The 21,209-nt window shown below is 46.8% G+C and overlaps 1 protein-coding gene across 6 annotated transcripts in view; it reads right to left on the bottom strand.

Annotated features, from left to right (window-relative positions):
- Nucleotides 1-8,420: 8,420 nt before the first annotated feature.
- Nucleotides 8,421-21,209, bottom strand: part of LOC121543384 (MICOS complex subunit MIC19-like) — a 107,940-nt gene continuing 95,151 nt past the window's right edge. For 2 of the 6 annotated variants that reach the window (XM_045212701.1, XM_045212702.1), the window contains exons 8-9: nt 14,222-14,357; nt 13,445-14,005 (exon numbers count right to left, since the gene is read on the bottom strand). In XM_045212701.1, coding sequence (XP_045068636.1) covers nt 13,949-14,005; nt 14,222-14,357 — 193 coding nt within the window. In that variant the 3' untranslated portion in view covers nt 13,445-13,948. Of the gene's footprint in view, nt 9,270-13,436; nt 14,006-14,221; nt 14,358-21,209 lie in introns of those variants that run through there. The other 4 variants (XM_045212698.1, XM_045212697.1, XM_045212700.1 and 1 more) reach the window with 4 other exon arrangements.

Below are 21,209 nucleotides of genomic sequence, written 5' to 3'. Positions count from 1 at the left end.
AAAGGGACCAGGACGACTGATCCGTGTAAAGGAAAGAATGAATGGGGCCATGTATCGTGAGATTTTGAGTGAAAACCTCCTTCCATCAGCAAGGGCATTGAAGATGAAACGTGGCTGGGTCTTTCAGCATGACAATGATCCCAAACACACCGCCCGGGCAACCAAGGAGTGGCTTCGTAAGAAGCATTTCAAGGTCCTGGAGTGGCCTAGCCAGTCTCCAGATCTCAACCCCATAGAAAATCTTTGGAGGGAGTTGAAAGTCCGTGTTGCCCAGCGACAGCCCCAAAACATCACAGCTCTAGAGGAGATCTGCATGGAGGAATGGGCCAAAATACCAGCAACAGTGTGTGAAAACCTTGTGAAGACTTACAGAAAACGTTTGACCTGTGTCATTGCCAACAAAGGGTATATAACAAAGTATTGAGAAACTTTTGTTATTGACCAAATACTTATTTTCCACCATAATTTGCAAATAAATTCATTACAAATCCTACAATGTGATTTTCAGGAAAAAATTATCTCATTTTGTCTGTCATAGTTGACGTGTACATATGATGAAAATTACAGGCCTCTCTCATCTTTTTAAGTGGGAGAACTTGCACAATTGGTGGCTGACTAAATACTTTTTTCCCCCACTGTAGCTAATTAATCCATCAGTAGTGACAGTAGAAAGGCCTCAGTCTGTTGATTAGCTCTTAGCTGTTAGCACTCAGGACAGGTTCCCTTGACTTGGAGTGATCCTCCATTGGGTCTAATGGGTCTGTCTGCTCCAGAAGGAACAACAACCCTGTTGTATTTTTGGAGACGTCTGCTAGAACTGGATGTAAGGCACAAACAGAGACACGGGCGAGGGACAAACACACACACACAACTATAAACAGAGACACGGGCGTGTGCGAGCGCACACACTTGAATCAATACAGACCCTTAAGAGAATACCAAACCACTATAGCTCTCCAGTCAAATAGAGTGCAATTTTTGGAACATTGACATTGTATTTTGTTCCCCAAAGGTGTGTGTGTGTGTGTGTGTCATTGTTTTGGCCTCACAGTGACCTCACCTACCCAATATGAGTCAATCATAGATACTGTAACAGAAGGAGATAATCATGTTATGTAGATGAAGGGTGTGTGTGTGTCTGCGTGAGTGCACTTTCCTGGATGGCCTGAGGCGTAATATCAGGGCTTCCTATAGGGATAATAACATAAACAGTGGTAATAATGAGTGTGTTTGTTTTCTTACGTGGAATATCTCCACTGTAGCACTACATTTACACCCTAGACACAAAGCAATGAAAAACGCCATGAACTCACTTACACACAAACCTACTTTCATAACATTAGTGTGTGTGTATATGTGTGTGTGTGTGTGTGTGTGTATGTGTGAAATAGCAACATGCAAGTCTATTGCATTGATGTGTACAGTTTGTCTGAAGAAAAAAACAAACAGACAGGATGGATGCACAGTTGTAGCCTACTAAGAAGCCTCCATGGTTTAAAGGGGAACAATCTTAACCATGGTTTAAAACAACAGGAAATCCCCACGAAGCCACACATAGAATGGTCGGGGTAAAGCAATAACGTTGGGGTGAAAAATAACTTGAATAGCCTTTGATGATTTATAGTTAAGGGGGTTAAGGCGTAAACAGGATTCCCATTTTCCAGCTGGATGGGCTTATGCATGGACCCTTTAAATGGTTTAGTGGCCACTGGCTGTCTGATATTCATGGGGAGAGTATCTCCTCACTGCATCTGCCTGGAGTCCTGTGGACAAAGCAGCATGAAGATAATGTGGGTGTTTGGTGAAGTTTAAAATGGCAGTCCAAAATGGCCACCTTTGAAGCTTTTGGACTACTTAATCCATCAGTAGTGCAGTGGTCTAAGGCACTGCATCGCAGTGCAAACTGTGCCACTAGAGATCCTGGTTCGAATCCAGGCTCTGTCGCAGCCGGCCGCGACCGGGAGACTCATGGGCGGCGCACAATTGGCCCAGCGTCGTCCAGGGTAGGGGAGGGAATGGCCGGCAGGGATGTAGCTCAGTTGATAGAGCATGGCGTTTGCAACGCCAGGGTTGTGGGTTCGATTCCCAGTATAAAAAATATATATATGTATTCACTAACTGTAAGTCGCTCTGGATAAGAGCGTCTGCAAAATGACTAAAAATGTTTAAAAAAAAATTTACTTGTTGTGAGATTTCATGCCCAGGGCCTGTTAATGCAGGGGCTTACAGGGGCTGAAGCCCCGGGGCCCAAATCCATAGGGGGCCCTTGAGGCAGAGAAAAATAAAATAAAAATGTTTTTACTGCAACCGCCAACCACAGGAGCCTGCTCTCAGTGAGTGTAGATAGTCTGCTACCACTCTGCTAGTCATCAGATGGGGGGAGTAGAGGAGGTAGGGGCCCTGCCTTGGTTGGGTAACTGATTCAGGGCCGGCCCTAGCCTTTTGGGGGCCCTAAGCGAGTAGGTTGGGGGGCCGACCAACTCATACACTCTTTAGTTTGGTGAGTGGTACTTACAGTCGGCACAGTCATCCTCCTCTCCTCTCCCCTCATCCTCCTCTCCTCTCCCCTCATCCTCCTCTCCTCTCCCCTCATCCTCCTCTCCCCTCCCCTCATCCTCCTCTCATCCTCCTCTCCTCTCCCCTCATCCTCCTCTCCCCTCGCCTCATCCTCCTCTCCCCTCATCCTCCTCTCCTCTCCCCTCATCCTCCTCTCCCCTCCCCTTATCCTCCTCTCCCCTCCCCTCATCCTCCTCTCCCCTCCCCTCATCCTCCTCTCCCCTCCTCTCCCCTCATCCTCCTCTCCCCTCATCCTCCTCTCCCCTCATCCTCCTCTCCCCTCCTCTTATCCTCCTCTCCCCTCCTCTTATCCTCCTCTCTCCTCCCCTCCCTTCCCCTCTCCACAGCAGCACTTAGTTTCATTACCCTTCCCTCAATCTCAGAAGGAAGAGAGTGTGTTGAAGGGAACCTTGGCTTTGGGTTTATAAGCCATGCATGCCACACACACCTTGTATTAAGGCTTCTGTAGGTCACTGACAGGTCACAACTCCTGTGTGTTTCACGCCATACCACCACCTACACCTGAGCTGCAAGGTCCTCTCACCTCCGCTCCAATCATCCATCTCCCCCTCTCCCTCTCTCTCTCTCCAACCATCTCACTCTATCTCACTCAATTCAATTCAAGGGGCTTTATTAGCATGGGAAACATATGTTCACTCTCTCACTTCCGCTCCAACCATCTCTCTTCCTCTCTCTCTCACTTCCACTCCAACCATATCTCTCTCTCCCTCACTCTCTCCAACCATCTCTCTTCCTCTCTCTCACTTCCACTCCAACCATATCTCTCTCTCCCTCACTCTCTCCAACCATCTCTCTTCCTCTCTCTCACTTCCACTCCAACCATATCTCTCTCTCCCTCACTCTCTCCAACCATCTCTCTTCCTCTCTCTCACTTCCACTCCAACCATATCTCTCTCCCTCACTCTCTCCAACCATCTCTCTCTCTCTTCCGCTCCAACCATATCTCTCTCTCTCTCTCTCTCTCTTCCCGCTCCAACCATATCTCTCTCTCTCTCTCTCTCTCTCTTCCGCTACAACCATATCTCTCTCTCCAACCATCTCTCTCTCTCTCTCCAACCATCTCTCTCTCCCTCTCCAACCATCTCTCTCTCTCTAACATATCTCTCTCTCTAACCATCTCTCTCTCTCTCCAACCATCTCTCTCTCTAACACCTCTCTCTCTCCAACCATCTCTCTTTCTCTCATTCTCTCTCTACCCTTTCTTTTCTCCTTTCTCACACCATCTCATCTCTCCATCACTTATTCAACAGATAGATACTGTAGGTCCTTTTGCGATGCCTCCCCCTTAGCCCGCACAAGGACAATGAGACTGATTTATGCATTATTTAACCTCGTTTAATTAGCGAGTATAACGAGTCAACAACACCTACTCCTTTACAAAAAAAGATTGCAGTCAGAGTGCAGTATATAACTGCAGTATAATTGTAGTTAGAGTGCAGTATATCTGCAGTACAATGCAGTATAACTGCAGTCAGAGTGCAGTATAACTGCAGTATAATGCAGTAAAATTGCAGTTATAGTGCAGTATAACTGCAGTATAATGCAATTACTGCGTCCAAAATACCACAGTCGACTGCAGTTTTTGCACTTTTACTGCAGTTTTTTTGTAAGGATAATAATCTAAATCGGCCCCAATTAAGAGAAATGTCTCAGGGACATTAAGTATAGGTCAATGAAACAAACCTCTGTGTAGAAAGGAAAAAACAGGAGACATTTTCCTTGGCCGGATTTTTAATGGGATTGATAAAGGTCCTAGCGTCCTTGTTTTCCATTATCGATTAACCTAGATTCTGAGTTGTAACCAAAGTTTTAAAATGGCTTCCTAACTGTAACTTCCTAACGACAGAAGAACTTCTGGTGGAAACACATGAAAGAGAAGGACAGAAGGAGAGTGAGAGAGAGTGAGAGAGAGAGAGAGAGAGAGAGAGAGGAGAGATAGAAGGAGAGGAGAGAGCAACAAATAAAGGTGAGATGAGAAAATTAAAAGCAAGTGAGCGAACAAGAGAAAGCAAAGAAGCCTGAAAAACAAGAAAAAAATAATGAGAGAAAGACAGTCACAGACAGACGCAAGAAAATTTGAAAAAGAGAGAGAAAGGAAGGAAGGTGGCGGCTGACAAATAATATTGGTGGGGATGTTGTTGGGGATGTAGCGTGGTGATAAATAATATTGATGGGGATGTTGTTGGGGATGTAGCGTGGTGATAAATAATATTGATGGGGATGTTGTTGGGGATGTAGCGTGGTGATAAATAATATTGGTGGGGATGTTGGGGATGTAGCGTGGCGATAAATAATATTGGTGGGGATGTTGTTGGGGATGTAGCGTGGTGATAAATCATATTGTTGGGGATATAGCGTGGTGATAAATAATATTGGTGAGGATGTTGTTGGGGATGAAGCGTGGTGATAAATAATATTGGTGGGGATGTTGTTGGGGATGTAGCGTGGTGATAAATAATATTGATGGGGATGTTGTTGGGGATGTAGCGTGGTGATAAATAATATTGATGGGGATGTTGTTGGGGATGTAGCGTGGTGATAAATATTATTGGTGGGGATGTTGCGTGGTTATAAATAATATTGGTGGGGATGTTGTTGGGGATGTAGCGTGGTGATAAATCATATTGTTGGGGATGTTGTTGGGGATGTAGTGTGGTGATAAATAATATTGGTGAGGGTGTTGTTGGGGATGAAGTGTGGTGATAAATAATATTGATGGGGATGTTGTTGGGGATGTAGCGTGGTGATAAATAATATTGGTGGGGATGTTGCGTGGTGATAAATAATATTGGTGGGGATGTTTTTGGGGATGTAGCGTGGTGATAAATAATATTGATGGGGATGTTGTTGGGGATGTTGCGTGGTGATAAATAATATTGGTGGGGATGTTGCGTGGTGAAAAATAATATTGGTGGGGATGTAGTGTGGTGACAAATAGAACCATCAGGTTAAAAGAGCCTGTAGAACAGGCTGCCATCTGCCTCTCCATTACAATAATGAACTCGCTGCCTGACGTCCCAGACACAAGGAGCCATCGGCACAGCCTGCCACGCCAGAGCAGCCTTTCTTAAGTGTGTGTGTGTGTGTGTGAGTGAGTGAGTGAGAGAGAAAGAGAGAAAGTGTGTGTCTCGGAGAGGAGGCTACCCCTCCGAGAAGAGGTACAGCGGCGCGGTGGCAGACGCTTCACACCTCATTGGCTTGCGTGGAGCGCCAATCACCACCCACCGGTCCGCCCCTCAGCCTGCCAGCCAGCCGGCTACACACAACCCTGAGCACTGATTTAGAGAACGAGAGAGAGAGAGAGAGAGAGAGAGAGAGAGAGAGAGAGAGAGAGAGAGAGAGAGAGAGAGAGAGAGAGAGAGAGAGAGAGAGAGACGGGGAAGAAAGAGAGAGAGTTGGCAGCTGGGGAGGGTTAGAGGGAAAAATCTCAAACAGCAGGACATTCACTAATGCAAATGTGATTGGTGAGTCATTTTTGAGGATGCTGTTGTTGCTTTCTGTTTGGAGGCTCTGCAAAGTGCTGCTCTGGATCTGAACCAACTTAAACTAGCACTGAAGTCGGCCAGCTGCAGGTTAGTGTCAATAGGCTAATGCCAGAGCTATTGTGTGGCAGATCGTAGGGCAGTGAACACACACACACACACAGTGTAGGGAAAGACAGCAACCTCACATAAGAGGTGGCCAAACAAACAAAAATTGTGAAAGAAAGATAAAACATGCCCAAGAGTCCACTGACTCTCAAACGCTGCCAGCTTCCCATTTGATCACAGAATAAAAGACTCAAGAGTGATTGATGGAAAAAGCTACACAGAGAGACAGAGAGAGAGAGAGAGAGAGACAGAGAGACAGAGAGACAGAGAGACAGAGAGACAGAGAGAGAGAGAGAGAGAGAGAGAGAGAGAAAGCCGGATAGAACGAGATAGACCGAGGACAGAAAGAAAATAGACTGAGGCTAGCTCTGTGTACGTTTCTGAGGAGTAGCGGCACAGAGCTGTACTAAGAAGCAGTGAAGACAGAGGAGTTGGACCATAGATATACACTGAGTATACAAAACATTAAGCTCTTTCCATGACATAGACTGACCAGGTGAAAGCTATGATCCCATATTGATGTCACTTGTTAAATCCACTTCAAAAATCAGTGTAGATGAAGGGGAAGAGACAGGTTAAAGAAGGGTTTGACATTAAGAGGGTGAATGGGCAAGACAAAAGTGCCTTTGAAGTGCCTTTGAACGGGATATGGTAGTAGGTGCACCGGTTTATGACAAGAATTACAACGGTCCCGGGTTTTTTACACTCAACAGTTTCCCGTGTGTATCAAGAATGGTCCACCACCCAAAGGGCATCCAGCCAACTTGACACAACTGGAGCTATGGAGTCAACATGGGCCAACATCCCTGTGGAACGCTTTCAACACCTTGTAGAGTACCTCCCGAGTGGCGCAGTGGTCTAAGGCACTGCATTGCAGTGCTAGCTGTGCCACTAGAGATCCTGGTTCGAATCCAGGCTCTGTCGTAGCCGGCCGTGACCGGGAGACCCATGGGGCGGCGCACAATTCGTCCAGGGTAGGGGAGGGAATGGCCGGCAGGGATGTAGCTCAGTTGGTAGAGCATGGCGTTTGCAACGTCAGGGTTGTGGGTTCGTTTCCACCGGGGGGCCAGTATGAAAAATAAAAATGTATGCATTCACTAACTGTAAGTCGCTATGGATAAGAGCGTCTGCTAAATGACTAAAATAAAATAAAAAATAGAGTACATGCCCTGACGAATTGAGGCTGTTCTGAGGACAAAAGGGGGGGTGTGGTGCAACTCAATATGAGGAAGGTGTTTGGTATACTCAGTGTAGAACCCTGGTACATTTAACCTGATATATTGTCTATGAGTAGGACAGTGAGGAGACAGAAGCCTAGAGGTCTGCTATAGAGGCCGGGTAACACCTGCCTGGCCTGAACCCCAGTCACCCCCACCCCAAAAGTCACTCAGCCCTAACCCCCAAGTCAAACAGCGACTGATACGGAGGGATCAGACACAAAGAGACGTATTAACACATACTCCATTCTTTAGATGGTTTGTGTCTGAGTGTGTATGTGTCTTCTGATACGGAGTTGAGATAAGGTTTCTTCTCAACACATCTCCAGCTGGGATGATGAACCCGACGTTCCAACAGATCAGTGGACCACAGATTTCACACACACACACGCACACACAGTGTCTGGTATAGAGTGCAGACGGCATGGCGAAGCCGTCTCGTTGCTGGTAGCATTAGTTTGTGTGCCGGAAAAGAGATGGAGAGTGAGAGGAGAGGAGAGGGGGATTTTACTCCAAAAAGTAAAGAGAGATTTCTAGTTCTCCTGAACAAGTGAAGCAGCACAGAGGACTGATGAGATGTCTGAGAGGAAGGGAAGAGAGTGTGAGGAGTGTTCCCCCTCTTCCTTTCCATCTCTCTCTCAGGGTGGGTTTCTCCATCTCTCGCTCAGGGTGGGTTTCTCCATCTCTCTCTCAGGGTGGGTTTCTCCATCTCTCGCTCAGGGTGGGTTTCTCCATTTCTTTGTCTGCCAGGTGCGTTGTCGCCAGCGAGACAAGATGACTGCGGCTCCGTCGCTGAAGAACAGTCGTCCTTCTGATGTCACTAACATAGAAATACACAACACAGAGACTAAACAACAGGTAGTCTCTTTCACACACACCCCACCCTCTCTTTCACATTGAATATCGAAAGGAGTAGCATGCACACACACACACACACACACACACACACACACACACACACACACACACACACACACACACACACACACACCCCTTTCACATTTAATATTGATAGAGACATTCAACGACAACAAGGTCAATTCTGGAATCCTCCTTTTATTTACTATGATCAGACGTGTGTCAGAAGTGATTGAGACATGGTTCGGATGAAAACAAAACAAGCAGATACATTATTAACATACTGGAACATAGTGAAGCATGGTGGATAGCATGCATGTGATGATGTAGGTTTATATAGTGGATAGAAGGTTTATTTCCATAAAGGTGTGGTGATGGGGTGGACTAGTCCAACTGCTGGCTTTGTAAGGGGGGTGAGCTGGTTGGGTGGTGTTGGTGCGTGTTGGTAATGATAGTGGTTCAGTCCGTGTGGATATCTTCAGCGCTGGGCCTGGATTGGTTCTGGTGGACTCAGCCTAGGCTTATACTCTGTCTCTGCATGTCTTCATGCGTCTCCAACATGGCGGACAGTTGCACTTCTCCTACTGCTGCTGCGTCACGGAGCTACTGCACTGTCCTCTCTAGGAAGAGCTACCGTTGACCTCCTCCCTCTTGGTAGGAGAGACAGACATGCAGTGGAGTGGGGTGGGGGGAGAAGGGGTGTAGGTAGGTGGGATCTTACGAAGGGGTAAAGGGTTTGGGGGTCAGTGGGGGTGGGGTTGAGGGGTAGAAGGGTGTTGGGCTAAGCAGTGTCCATCTCTCTCTCTCTCTCAGGGTTGTCTGGTTGTCTGGTTTTCCTGGTTCTGGTCAGGTTACGGTTCTGTTTCTACCTCGAGTCGGGGTTGTGGTCTCTGGTGCTTACTCTCCTCTCCACTCATTTGCGGTCGATAAAAGGGTTTATAAACCGTAATGCCACACAGTAAAACACCATGGCTTCCCCTTCTTCGCTCTCAGCACCTCACTCTTAGCCCCCAGTCCTCAACTTGTTCTGGAGCAAAAGGAGAAAAAAAAGAGAGAACATGTGAGAGAGGAGGAGGGAGGTAGAGAGAGAGGGAAGGAAGGAGGTAGAGAGAGAGGGAAGGAGGGAGGGAGGTAGAGAGAGGGAAGGAGGGAGGGAGGTAGAGAGAGAGGGAAGGAAGGAGGGAGGTAGAGAGAGGGAAGGAGAGAGGTAGAGAGAGAGGGAAGGAGGGAGGGAGGTAGAGAGAGGGAAGGAGAGAGGTAGAGAGAGAGGGAAGGAGGGAGGGAGGTAGAGAGAGGGAAGGAGAGAGGTAGAGAGAGAGGGAAGGAGGGAGGGAGGTAGAGAGAGGGAAGGAGAGAGGGAGGTAGAGAGAGAGGGAAGGAAGGAGGTAGAGAGAGAGGGAAGGAGGGAGGTAGAGAGAGAGGGAAGGAGGGAGGGAGGTAGAGAGAGGGAAGGAGAGAGGTAGAGAGAGAGGGAAGGAGGGAGGGAGGTAGAGAGAGGGAAGGAGAGAGGGAGGTAGAGAGAGAGGGAAGGAAGGAGGTAGAGAGAGAGGGAAGAAGGGAGGTAGAGAGAGAGGGAAGGAGGGAGGGAGGTAGAGAGAGGGAAGGAGAGAGGTAGAGAGAGAGGGAAGGAGGGAGGGAGGTAGAGAGAGGGAAGGAGAGAGGTAGAGAGAGAGGGAAGGAGGGAGGGAGGTAGAGAGAGGGAAGGAGAGAGGGAGGTAGAGAGAGAGGGAAGGAAGGAGGTAGAGAGAGAGGGAAGGAGGGAGGTAGAGAGAGAGGGAAGGAGGGAGGGAGGTAGAGAGAGGGAAGGAGAGAGGTAGAGAGAGAGGGAAGGAGGGAGGGAGGTAGAGAGAGGGAAGGAGAGAGGTAGAGAGAGAGGGAAGGAGGGAGGGAGGTAGAGAGAGGGAAGGAGAGAGGGAGGTAGAGAGAGAGGGAAGGAAGGAGGTAGAGAGAGAGGGGAAGGAGGGAGGTAGAGAGAGAGGGAAGGAGGGAGGGAGGTAGAGAGAGGGAAGGAGGGAGGTAGAGAGAGAGGGAAGGAGGGGGGTAGAGAGAGAGGGAAGGAGGGAGGTAGAGAGAGAGGGAAGGAGGGAGGTAGAGAGAGAGGGAAGGAGGGAAGTAGAGAGAGCGGGAAGGAGGGAAGTAGAGAGAGAGAGAAGGAGGGAGGTAGAGAGAGAGGGGAGGAGGGAGAGAGGTAGAGAGAGGGGGAAGGAGGGAGGGAGGTAGAGAGAGGGAAGGAGGGAGGGAGGTAGAGAGAGAGGGAAGGAGGGAAGGAGGGAGGGAGGTAGAGAGAGAGGGAAGGAGGGAAGGAGGGAGGGAGGTAGAGAGAGAGGGAAGGAGGTAGAGAGAGAGGGAAGGAGGGAGGGAGGTAGAGAGAGAGGGAAGGAGGGAGGGAGGTAGAGAGAGAGGGAAGGAGGGAGGGAGGCAGAGAGAGAGGGAAGGAGGGAGGCAGGTAGAGAGAGGGAAGGAGGGAGGGAGGTAGAGAGAGAGGGAAGGAGGGAGGGAGGTAGAGAGAGAGGGAAGGAGGGAGGGAGGTAGAGAGAGAGGGGAGGAGGGAGGTAGAGAGAGAGGGGAGGAGGGAGGGGAGTGGATTTCATATTAGCGATAACTCTTGCCACAAATCCCCAACACATAACCCTCCCTGTCAATACCCATTTGATACAGGCTATAGCACTTGATGCCACAAAATAAAACATTCCTGGGTGGGGGGGACACAGAAAAGTGGGCCAAAAAAGTTGTACCTAAAAGATGGAGAACAAAGGAGAAAAATACAAACATACTGAAGACAGATAGAGGGAGAGAGAGGGAGGGAGGGGCAGTAGACTCCCCCCCATTGACCGATAGATTTTTGTGTTCTAGATTAGATTCATCCGTGTCAGTGCCCCCCCTATAGCTGTCCAACACCAAGCGGATCAATTCATTCTACACACTAGACAACACACTCCACACTAGCATGACCAAGACACCAGTCATTATAGATAAACAACATTTACTCTGCCCAACCTAACAGGCAACAAAAAGCAATAAGGGGCTCGAACAAGCCCATTTTTGGAAGGCGGGGGGCCTTATATAATGCTGTGACGTGACAGAATGGAGGTAGCCTAACTGAATAGATATGCATGGACAGAGAGCATGCTAACTTGTCTACAGCAGGATCACATCAAACATAGAACAGGCTGTTTTAAACAGTGTTTAAACTCTGGTTGTACAAAGACAGCTATAGTAGCTACTAAGACCTCTGGGATCCAAGAGTGGACGAAGAGGACGGGGGGAGGCATCAAGGCAAGAAGCGGTCATGCGGCGAGAATATGCAATGAAGAGAGAGCCGGAGAGAGATCGGCCCCCGTGATAAACGTTCTATTCATGGGCCTCTCAAAAGAGAGCCTTCTTCCTCTTTATCTGTCCTACCAGTCACTCTCTTCCCCCTCTTTCTATATAATAACCCCAGTCAGTCGCTATCTGGACCCGTTTAGTGTTATGTGTATTAGAAAGTGACGGGGAGTGTGTGTATGTGTGTGTGTGAATGTGCGCGTGTAAGAGGGGCCATCAAGGTCTAAATATTATCGCGGGCCGATGATAAGGAATACTAGTAATTATCACAAAGGCCTGGCTGACGACAACGCTATAGTCCGTCTCTCCCCTCTCTTGGACGAGTCAATATTCAGACTGAGATCAGGTTGTGTTATTATTATGTGTTCAATGGTGATGCAGTGGACAATCCTATCTGGGGTAATTCATTATGGGCATGTTTAGTGGTTTAGTGGGCCGTTTGAAGCTTGAAGGGTGCTGGGGTTTTGTGTGGAGTATATCAGGGCTTGTGGAGGGTAAGTGTGTCTTTTATAGCTAAACTGGGTCTCTTTCGTTGATTAGCCTACTCTCTCGCCTCCTTCCCAAAACACGTTGGAGAAGGTCAGAGGGGAGGAACCTTGGGCTTTCTCCTTCAAGACGATTGAGAAGGATGCAAGGAATCACAGAAAGATTAATTGAGACACAGACAAGGGTAGGAGCGAAGGTTGAGAGGCAGAGATTTAATCCCGACAACCATCTAGGTCGTATCAAGTGCATGATAAATTTGACCTTTCGACCCCTCCACATAGCTTCCTGCTCTGTTACTGTGTAGCTACTGTACTGCAATTGCAATAATAATAAACTATTATGATCACTCTCATTACTTGTATTACCTGTTCTCCTATTCTTTTTACTAGGTTATATTCTCCCTCTACAGTCGGCTGTATAACATTATCATCTGCAGTATAACTTTATCAGGGCTCTGTTTTATCCCACACCTAATGATTTTAAAAGCTTTTCTTACAGAGATAACACGCTCTACACAGTCATAACTATGAGTGTATTTTGATTGCGGGAAGCTGATAAACTCTGTGGATTACCATAAAATTCCAGGCTGATTTCCACATTTACAAGATTAGAGCAGTGAATGTGTGCAGCGGGAACACACAGCCTTGTGGGATTCCGAAGAGGCTACAGGTAGGTAGCAATCGCACAAATGAATAATACATAGTGTTATTTACATGATGTATAGCTTAAAAGCTAGATTTAATACTAATACCCGAGGGAGAGCGGCTGAACAGACTTCTCTTTACTCTAGAAACTGTCAAATTGTAAAAGAATAAATCTAATAAAAACCTATCTGAATATAAATTGGGCTTTGTCTGACTCCACTACTGTAGATTGAAGAGTGCCAGGGGAGAGTGTGTGTTTGCGTCTATCCTTGTGTTTTGTGTGTGTTCGTGTGTGTGTGTGTGTGTGTGTGTGTGTGTGTGTGTGTGTGTGTGTGTGTGTGTGTCTGTCTACGCAAATGCATGTGTATGTGTGCCACTAATATCAACGCTGTGACAATACCATTACCATATGCGTTTCTTAGAGGGCCTAAAACACGTCCACTTTCCAATGACTTAAGAGAAAGAAAGAAGAACCAGAGGACAATGGTATCAGAAAGGCACCGTCTGGCCTGGTCCTCTGGCCTGGTCGTCTGGCCTGGTCGTCTGGCCTGGTCGTCTGGCCTGGACTTTATTACATTAAAAACACACTTAAGCAGTGAAAGAAACCAGCCAGCGTCAGCAGGTATTATGGAAATAGACCTTTCCTCTGAACCTACAGTTTAGAGTGAGTTTCATCAAGGCGCCAGTAGCCAAGCGGAAACACTAAGGTCTGAAACGCAGGGGCAGCCAAGAGTGTTTGTTTGTGTATGTGCATGTGTGCCTGTGTGTGTGTCACCAGTCGAGCTATGCGAGTGTGTGTTTATTGACAGTGCTTTGAGATGCACATTTTCAGTGAGAGGGATAAAGAGAGAAAGACGTATGAGCATTTTCGCCCGGCAACAACCATTAACTCATGTAGGAAGGAAATGAACTGTTCTAGTGGTACATACAGTTACCTAAGTACATAGGACATCTGGGGTTTGATGAAGTTACAGAAACAGGTCTAGAAAACACTGAGCTACTCTACTGGGAGAGACAGATCCTGGAACAGTAGAACTTACTTTATAATGTCTGTAGCGGTTGCACATAGCTACTCTACTGGGAGAGACAGATCCTGGAACAGTAGAACTTACTTTATAATGTCTGTAGCGGTTGCACATAGCTACTCTACTGGGAGAGACAGATCCTGGAACAGTAGAACTTACTTTATAATGTCTGTAGCGGTTGCACATAGCTACTCTACTGGGAGAGACAGATCCTGGAACAGTAGAACTTACTTTATAATGTCTGTAGCGGTTGCACATAGCAGGGCATGATCATTATTGCAATTCTTTTCAGACAACAAAAGCATGCAGCAATATGGGAATAAACAAAACCTTTCATTAGATGTAGAACTCATTCATGTTTTAGTTATACTTTTGAGACAGTAGAGATTTGTAAACAAAACAACATGTCCTATAAAGTTACAGTAGATGGGGATAGACACAAACAAAAGTTATTTACATATCCCAAGGTACACATACACACCCCCATCCCATGGGCCCACCTGTTTAGCTTGGTTGACACACTGCAAGTAGCGGGAGGCGATAGTGGAGCAGAGCAATGTCTTCCCAGTGTGTTCCTGGTAGCACTTCAGGATCTGACCCTGCAGGTCAGCACACACTGGACTCACCTCAAACCGCCTGGAGGAGAGAGAGGTTAGAGTTTATTATATATAGTCAACATCATACACAATGCACATTTCAGCCCTCACAGACCTGCAAAAGAAGCAATTGCTAACATTCCCCATGAAACATCATCAAAATGTGGACTTCTCCACATTCTGCCCATTCCACAGCAGTGGTTCGTCTGGGATCAGTCATACTGTAGAAGAGATGGGGCCAAAGGTTGATCCAGCCAACGGAAGCAACCGTCAGCGCAACAGTGACGGGCATGCCAATCCATTCATTAGACCCTCCCCACGTCAATGGAAGGGCCAGAGGACGTGTGAATATTGGCAACTCGCACTACCCTGTCACCAGGAGAAAAGGTTCTATACCTGTCCCTCTGGAAACAGGAGATCTATAAGGGGTTTCTTTTGTATGGCTAATTGTGTTCTTTCTCCTCAGAAAACACACTGGCCAATCAACGTCTAATACGGACACACTGGCCAATCAACATCTAATATGGACACACCCAGAAAAGAAACAAAAGGATGGCAAAAAATGATGATGACTGCTCAGTTGGCTCCCCTTTTAAATCAGTGTCGTGGGTGTATTGACAATAGAGTATTGACGACAGAACTGAGTACTGAATCAGCATTGATTGATAGAGCCTGCATGACTATAGGTTTCCGATTGTATTGACATGCCCTCTCCTATAGCTAGCTGTCCCCTTGGTCATGCGAAGTGGATTTTTTGGACTGATGATTGATTATTGTACTGCAATGTTAAAGGGAACTAGCACACAATCATTTTCACTGCACCTTTTATACCTGTAAACTGTGTACTTGACAAATAAAATGTGATTTGAGGAATACAGCACCCAAAGGGCTAATCCTTACTTCTGACACCAAATGAAAGGCTGCAGTGGTAGTGCTGGTAGTGTTGCAGCTAAGCTCAATAGCTACCGACACGGAGGCAATAGCCACTGACACTGAGGCAATAGCCACTGACACTGAGGCAATAGCCACTGACACTGAGGCAATAGCTACTGACACTGAGGCAATAGCTACTGACACTGAGGCAATAGCTACTGACACTGAGGCAATAGCTACTGACACTGAGGCAATAGCTACTGACACTGCGGCAGTAGCTACTGACACTGCGGCAATAGCTACTGACACTGCGGCAATAGCTACTGACACGGAGGCAATAGCTACTGACACGGAGGTGTCAGTGTATCAAACATCACAAGTGTGCTAATGCTAACCAAAACTCTGTCTGCATAGTTCAGTACTGTGGAGCCACCAAAATGTTCCACTTTGGTGCTAGCTGTACATCGCAATGCTTATCTTATGCTAAAGGATAGCTACAGTGTACAAATGGTCTTTCATCACCACTGCAATGCCGTATGGGTCCCAAAGCGTTAGTGCCTTTTCGCTAAGCTCAGCAGCAACGACTATCAACTGCACCAATGATCTTATGCTAACAGCTAGCAGGATCTGCCTCTTGACAGTTAGCACACCCCATAAACCAGCCATACATAAAAGCTACACCTGCCCATGCTATGGCCATTAAGCTAATGACAGCGTCATCCAGCCCATCTGTCCTCGCCAAACGGGGGCTAAGCGAGTGAGAGGGGGTGATTTCGCCCGTCAGCACCTTTCTGAGCCTTGGAGGGGCATTAGGGGCACAGCTGAGCCCCTCCAGTTCCAATCAGGTGTTGGATTTACCCCCTGTAGTGAGAAATCACCCTCCTGTTGGGTTTGAAAGGACACAACAGCCACATGGTTCATTACCCAGGATGCAATGCAGGAGGGCTGGTTGCATGGGACCTCTGAGTATGGCCGCCAAAACATGGCCACAGTATTATGGCCAAAGGGATGTCAGTCAATCCATAAATCAGAAGAAAAAAAATCATCCATCCATCCTCAATTATCGTGTCACCAGCCACCACTGCATTTAACAGCATGTAGGCAAGTAAAGCACCTATTGATACAAAGCAGCAAGTTGTGGATGATCAGAAATACATTCTTAACATTGTTACCTTCCATTTAATGGACATTTCTGGTGGTAGGTTGTTGCTATTCTTCCCATTTGAGCAGCGATCGAACATAACGCCATCTCATATACAGAGGCTCTTCAAGCACCAAGACAATCCACTCATTGCCTTCGGGAGTGACATGCCCATTTCTCTAAGTCTCACACACACTCTCATCACACACTCTCATACACACACACACACACACACACACACACACACACACACACACACACACACACACACACACACACACACACACACACACACACACACACACACACACACACACACACACACACACACACACACACACACACACACACACACACACACACACACACACAGAGACACAGACCCAGACACAGACACATAGCATTCATTACACTGCCTTTGGGCATCTTCAGGGACCAGGTAGCCACATACACCCGCTAATTATTTTCTGAAGCGTTTGCGTTAATGCCAGGTGCAGCCTGCTGATACAACGCATAGTGTTTGTTTCTCTTAGAAACCATTACAGATGACAGAGAGAGAGAGGGGGAGCGGGGGGTGAAGAGGTAGAATGCATAGAGAGGAAGAGGGTAAGAGGGAGAGAGGGAGAGAGAAAGATAAACCTTGACGAGCATTGGGAGATACACCTCCGTTTTCTCGTTCCATCTTTCCCTCCTCCATAGGGAGACCTGTGCTTAGTTAAATCAGGACAATAACACTGTCACACACACTCTGGCTCACGCAGGGTCATTCATCATCCATCATTAAGATTAATATTAACTCCTCACAGCCACGGGTAGAGGAGCGAGGGAGGGGGAGAGAGAGAGAGCGAGAGAGAGCGAGAGCGAGAGCGAGAGAGAGAGAGAGAGAGAGAATCCCTGCCTTCTCAATATTACATTAGGCTCTCCCTCATCAGTTACTATCACCTGTCTAATACAGTCAGCCTGTGTGCTACACAGCCACAGCACCGTATCTTCCTAATACCGTCTCAGAGAAAGGTTTTGTAGTTGATTTTGTTAGTGGAGTAGTCAAGAGGAAGGTACTGTAGTGCCACAAAGTGAATACCATTCCAAGGGAACTGTCTATGATATATTTACATGTAGTCAAAAACAGCAGTGATTCATCCAGTTCCCATGAAACCTGAATACTGGGGCATCCATAAACATCCCTCTCCCTCTCTCCTCCTCTCCCTCTCTCCTCCTCTCCCTCTCTCCTCCTCTCTATCAGTTTCTAGACCCCACGGGAATCAAAAGCACAAAAACGTTTCAATGATGTGACCTTTGAGGAGGAAAAAGTTGGTTGTGGTCTAAGATCAGACTTGTAGCTAATATGTTCTGATGTAATGGGTCAGAAATCTGAGAGGGACCATGGTTCATATTTATTTTTTTACAATGCTCTTTGTTCAGGGTTGGGAAGAGACCGAATGGCTCCTCTGAACTGTCTGTCATATAGATTTGTCTGATCTCTCTCTCCCTCCCTCCCGGTTTCTTTTTCGCTCTCCCTTTCAGTTTCTCTCTTCGTCTCAGTTTCTCTCCCTCTTCCTCCCTCTTTCTCTCTCTCATTCCCCCTCTCTCACACAGACAACCAGAGGATTCATTTTCAGGTCAAATCCATCCGCTGTCAATCAAAAAGCCCCCTCTCATGGCATGGCCATCCCCCCGAGCCGCCTGGGATATTTAATAAAACTTCAGAGAGGGTGAGATTGAAACAAATGGAGACATGGAGCAGAGCGGGGCGAGAGAGGGAGGTGTGTGTACCGTACCTATGGAGTAGGGGGACAATAAATCTCTCTGCTTATATAGGAGGCCATCAGTAAAGGTCTCCATGCCAACATAGCTCTATTGATATGAGATAGTCTCCCCAGTCTCCCTCCCCACCCCCTTGATCCATAGATAGAGCAGGAGAGAGGGGACGCTTAGGGCTGCTTCATATATCTACAGTATGGTTTATACACCACAGCCACATAAATCAAGCAGGAGAAGGGAGGCATTTGACAGACCGCAGGGAGCCGCATTGAGATGAGATGCTTTATCAGAGACAGGGAGAGAGAAGGAGAGAGAGAGGGGTGGGAAAGAGAGAGGCCGAAGAATATGAACATGTAAAAAGCGAAAGCACACAGACGAAAACAGTAGACAGAGAGGAGAGAGAGAGATAAAAATAATAAAGCCAGTAGAAGAAAGAGATAGCATGGAGAAGAGGATGGGGAAGAGGGAGATAAAGGAGGATAATGAAGCACGTAGGTTTGAGGGATGAACAGAAAGGTGAAGGAAAGAGAGAAGGAGAAGGAAAACATCATTTAAAAAAAGAGGGGAACAGATTCTATACTAAGCGACTAGTTGGTTAGCTATGCTTCCCCTGCACCAGTTAGCTCATAGAAAACCTTGCTTTTCTCTCTCCTTCCCCTGCACCAGTCAGCTCATTGAAAAAGCCACTGTACTAGGAGTATGGTAGTCTCTCTAGCCAGACAAAGTCCTGTGCTAGCTTGTGGAAAAGAAACTCTCTGGACCAAATCGTACTAATGTCTTGACTCACTATGTTGGGATGAATGTACTATAAATATGCATGGTCAACAGTTATACGCACATCCCTGCTTCATTTTTTCAAGAAAATACTAAGATACGTTGACCAAAACCCAGATGCATACTGATATCCAAGTTACTTTCTCACTGTGTAGTATTGCATCGCACATATCTTACACTTACGGGTGCAATATTTCTCTATCCATTTATCCAAAACCATATGTTAACCAAAAACTGACACCCATATTAAGATCTATCTTCCCTATGTCCATAAGTATGGATTACAAGACAAGGCCCAGATTGAGTTCTCAATAGGTCCAACGTCCATTTATCATCATTTACAAGCACTTAGGCTATAATAGGGTTAGGAGGTGAAGCTGGGGCCTCTTAAAAAGCCTTCATGTTCTCCCTGGTTAAGACCGGCTCTGTGACAGAGTCAGACAAATAAATACAAATGATCCATTTAAGGAGAAAAATGACGCACTTAACTCTCATCGCTTTTTAAAGAAGACCTGACTGACCCCCCCATGGTGATATCCATCAGAGAGAGAGAGAGAGAGAGAGAGAGAGAGAGAGAGAGAGAGAGAGAGAGAGAGAGAGAGAGAGAGGTGAGACAAATAAAATAAAAAATGAGAAAGAGTGAGACAAAGAAAGTGTGCGAGAAAGATAAGAGAGAAAGAAATAAGAGAGTGAGATAATGAGAATGAAAAGAAAGAAAAGGAGAGAGAGAAACGAAGTCTCGGCGGACATCTCCTGAGGGCTGGCCTCCCCACTGAGACTCTGGTAATGGAGTTCTGCTCTGTTTTTACCATTTTCTTTCTTTCACTTGCATACTGTGGGTCTACCTTTGTCAACCCTTGCGCGCTCGCTCACGCTCACACACACACACACACACACACACACACACACACACGACAGAGAAGGCTTGAGTACAATCAAGGATTGCTTCCTAGGCTGCATCGTAGTTTAGTTTTCTCGACTACTCAAGACCACTCATAGCACAGGAAAGGGCTTCATGTCATGTGAATTTCATTCACTTCCCGCACAGAAGATTAACTGTCAAGAAATAGAGTTTACGATTGTTCCTACTCTCTCGCTGCTGTGGGGATGGGTTGTTGAGAGAAAACTACAAAGCTTTTGGGAAACTCCGCGCCAATCAGAGATGAGTCAAGATGTTCTGCCCTGTCCAAACTAGTGAAGATGAAACTGTACCAAACATCTGCAACAACATGGCATCTAAGAACAACTGTTAAAGTTCAGACATTACTGTTGAAGCATAATTTGTAGTCGACGCAGAAATCTACAGATTTTATGATGTGCCACAGTCCGCCCAACAGTCCTTTTACAATGTGTTAAAGTCAGTTATTCAGCCACTAAAAGGTGTGTGAGAGCAGAGAGGGAGGCTTTACAGCCAGTACTTAGGCTTTTAAAATGTGTTTATATGAGTGTGTGTGTGTCCGAGCGAGGACAATTTTACAGCCAGTACATAAAGGCTTTTAAATGTGTGTGTGTGTGTGTGTCGGGGGGCTCTTTAAGCTAAAGTTATTGACCGCCATCTTGTACTGGGGGTCCAAGTTGCCTAGCTACGGACCTACGGTCTCCTGTAATGGCAGCGGGTTGATGTGCACTCGTCAGGCGGGTCAAGTCTTACCTCAGCGAGACCGCACACACACACACACACACACCTCTGTGCCTCACAGATAACAGAGAGTTTCCTCTGAGTCTGAATCAGAGCCTTTAAATACAGACAGGTTAGCTTTCTCTCCACATCCCTCATATCTGTATTGTTGGGGGTGGCTGGGAGAATATTCAATACACTCTCAGGTTTGTTCTGTTCCCATTTCCTTGTTTAATGACTATCAAAATGCAGTGTCGTGTTAGGCTTTAATCACCCAGGCCAAAACTCTGCTCTAGGACTGTTTGGCTGTTGAATATGTATGTGGGGATAGAGGGACGGAGGGAGGGATGACTGTGTTTTCTCCAGCAGGGATGGGAGGAGTAGACAGAGAGGTGAAAGCTGACCTGTTGACCTGACTGCAAGGAGCTGAACATTATAAACACAATATACACATAGCTTTAAATAAATATGCTTTACACACACACACACACACACACACACGTCATTCAGCTTAAACCTGCACAGTGCAACATTGTGCCCAGACACTAGGAGCCAGTGTGTTGGTAAAGGTTTCACGTACTGGACTGGACCGTATGATAGTCCATCTGGAGTGGACCATATGATAGTCCATCTGTACTGGACCGTATGATAGTCCATCTGTACTGGACTGGACCGTATGATAGTCCATCTGGACTGGACTGGACCGTATGATAGTCCATCTGGAC

Source organism: Coregonus clupeaformis, unplaced genomic scaffold (assembly GCF_020615455.1).
Source record: "Coregonus clupeaformis isolate EN_2021a unplaced genomic scaffold, ASM2061545v1 scaf0042, whole genome shotgun sequence".
Taxonomy (NCBI): Eukaryota; Metazoa; Chordata; class Actinopteri; order Salmoniformes; family Salmonidae; genus Coregonus; species Coregonus clupeaformis.
The sequence above is the reverse complement of the archived record's forward strand: the minus strand, read 5'-3'. Positions and strand labels throughout refer to the sequence as shown.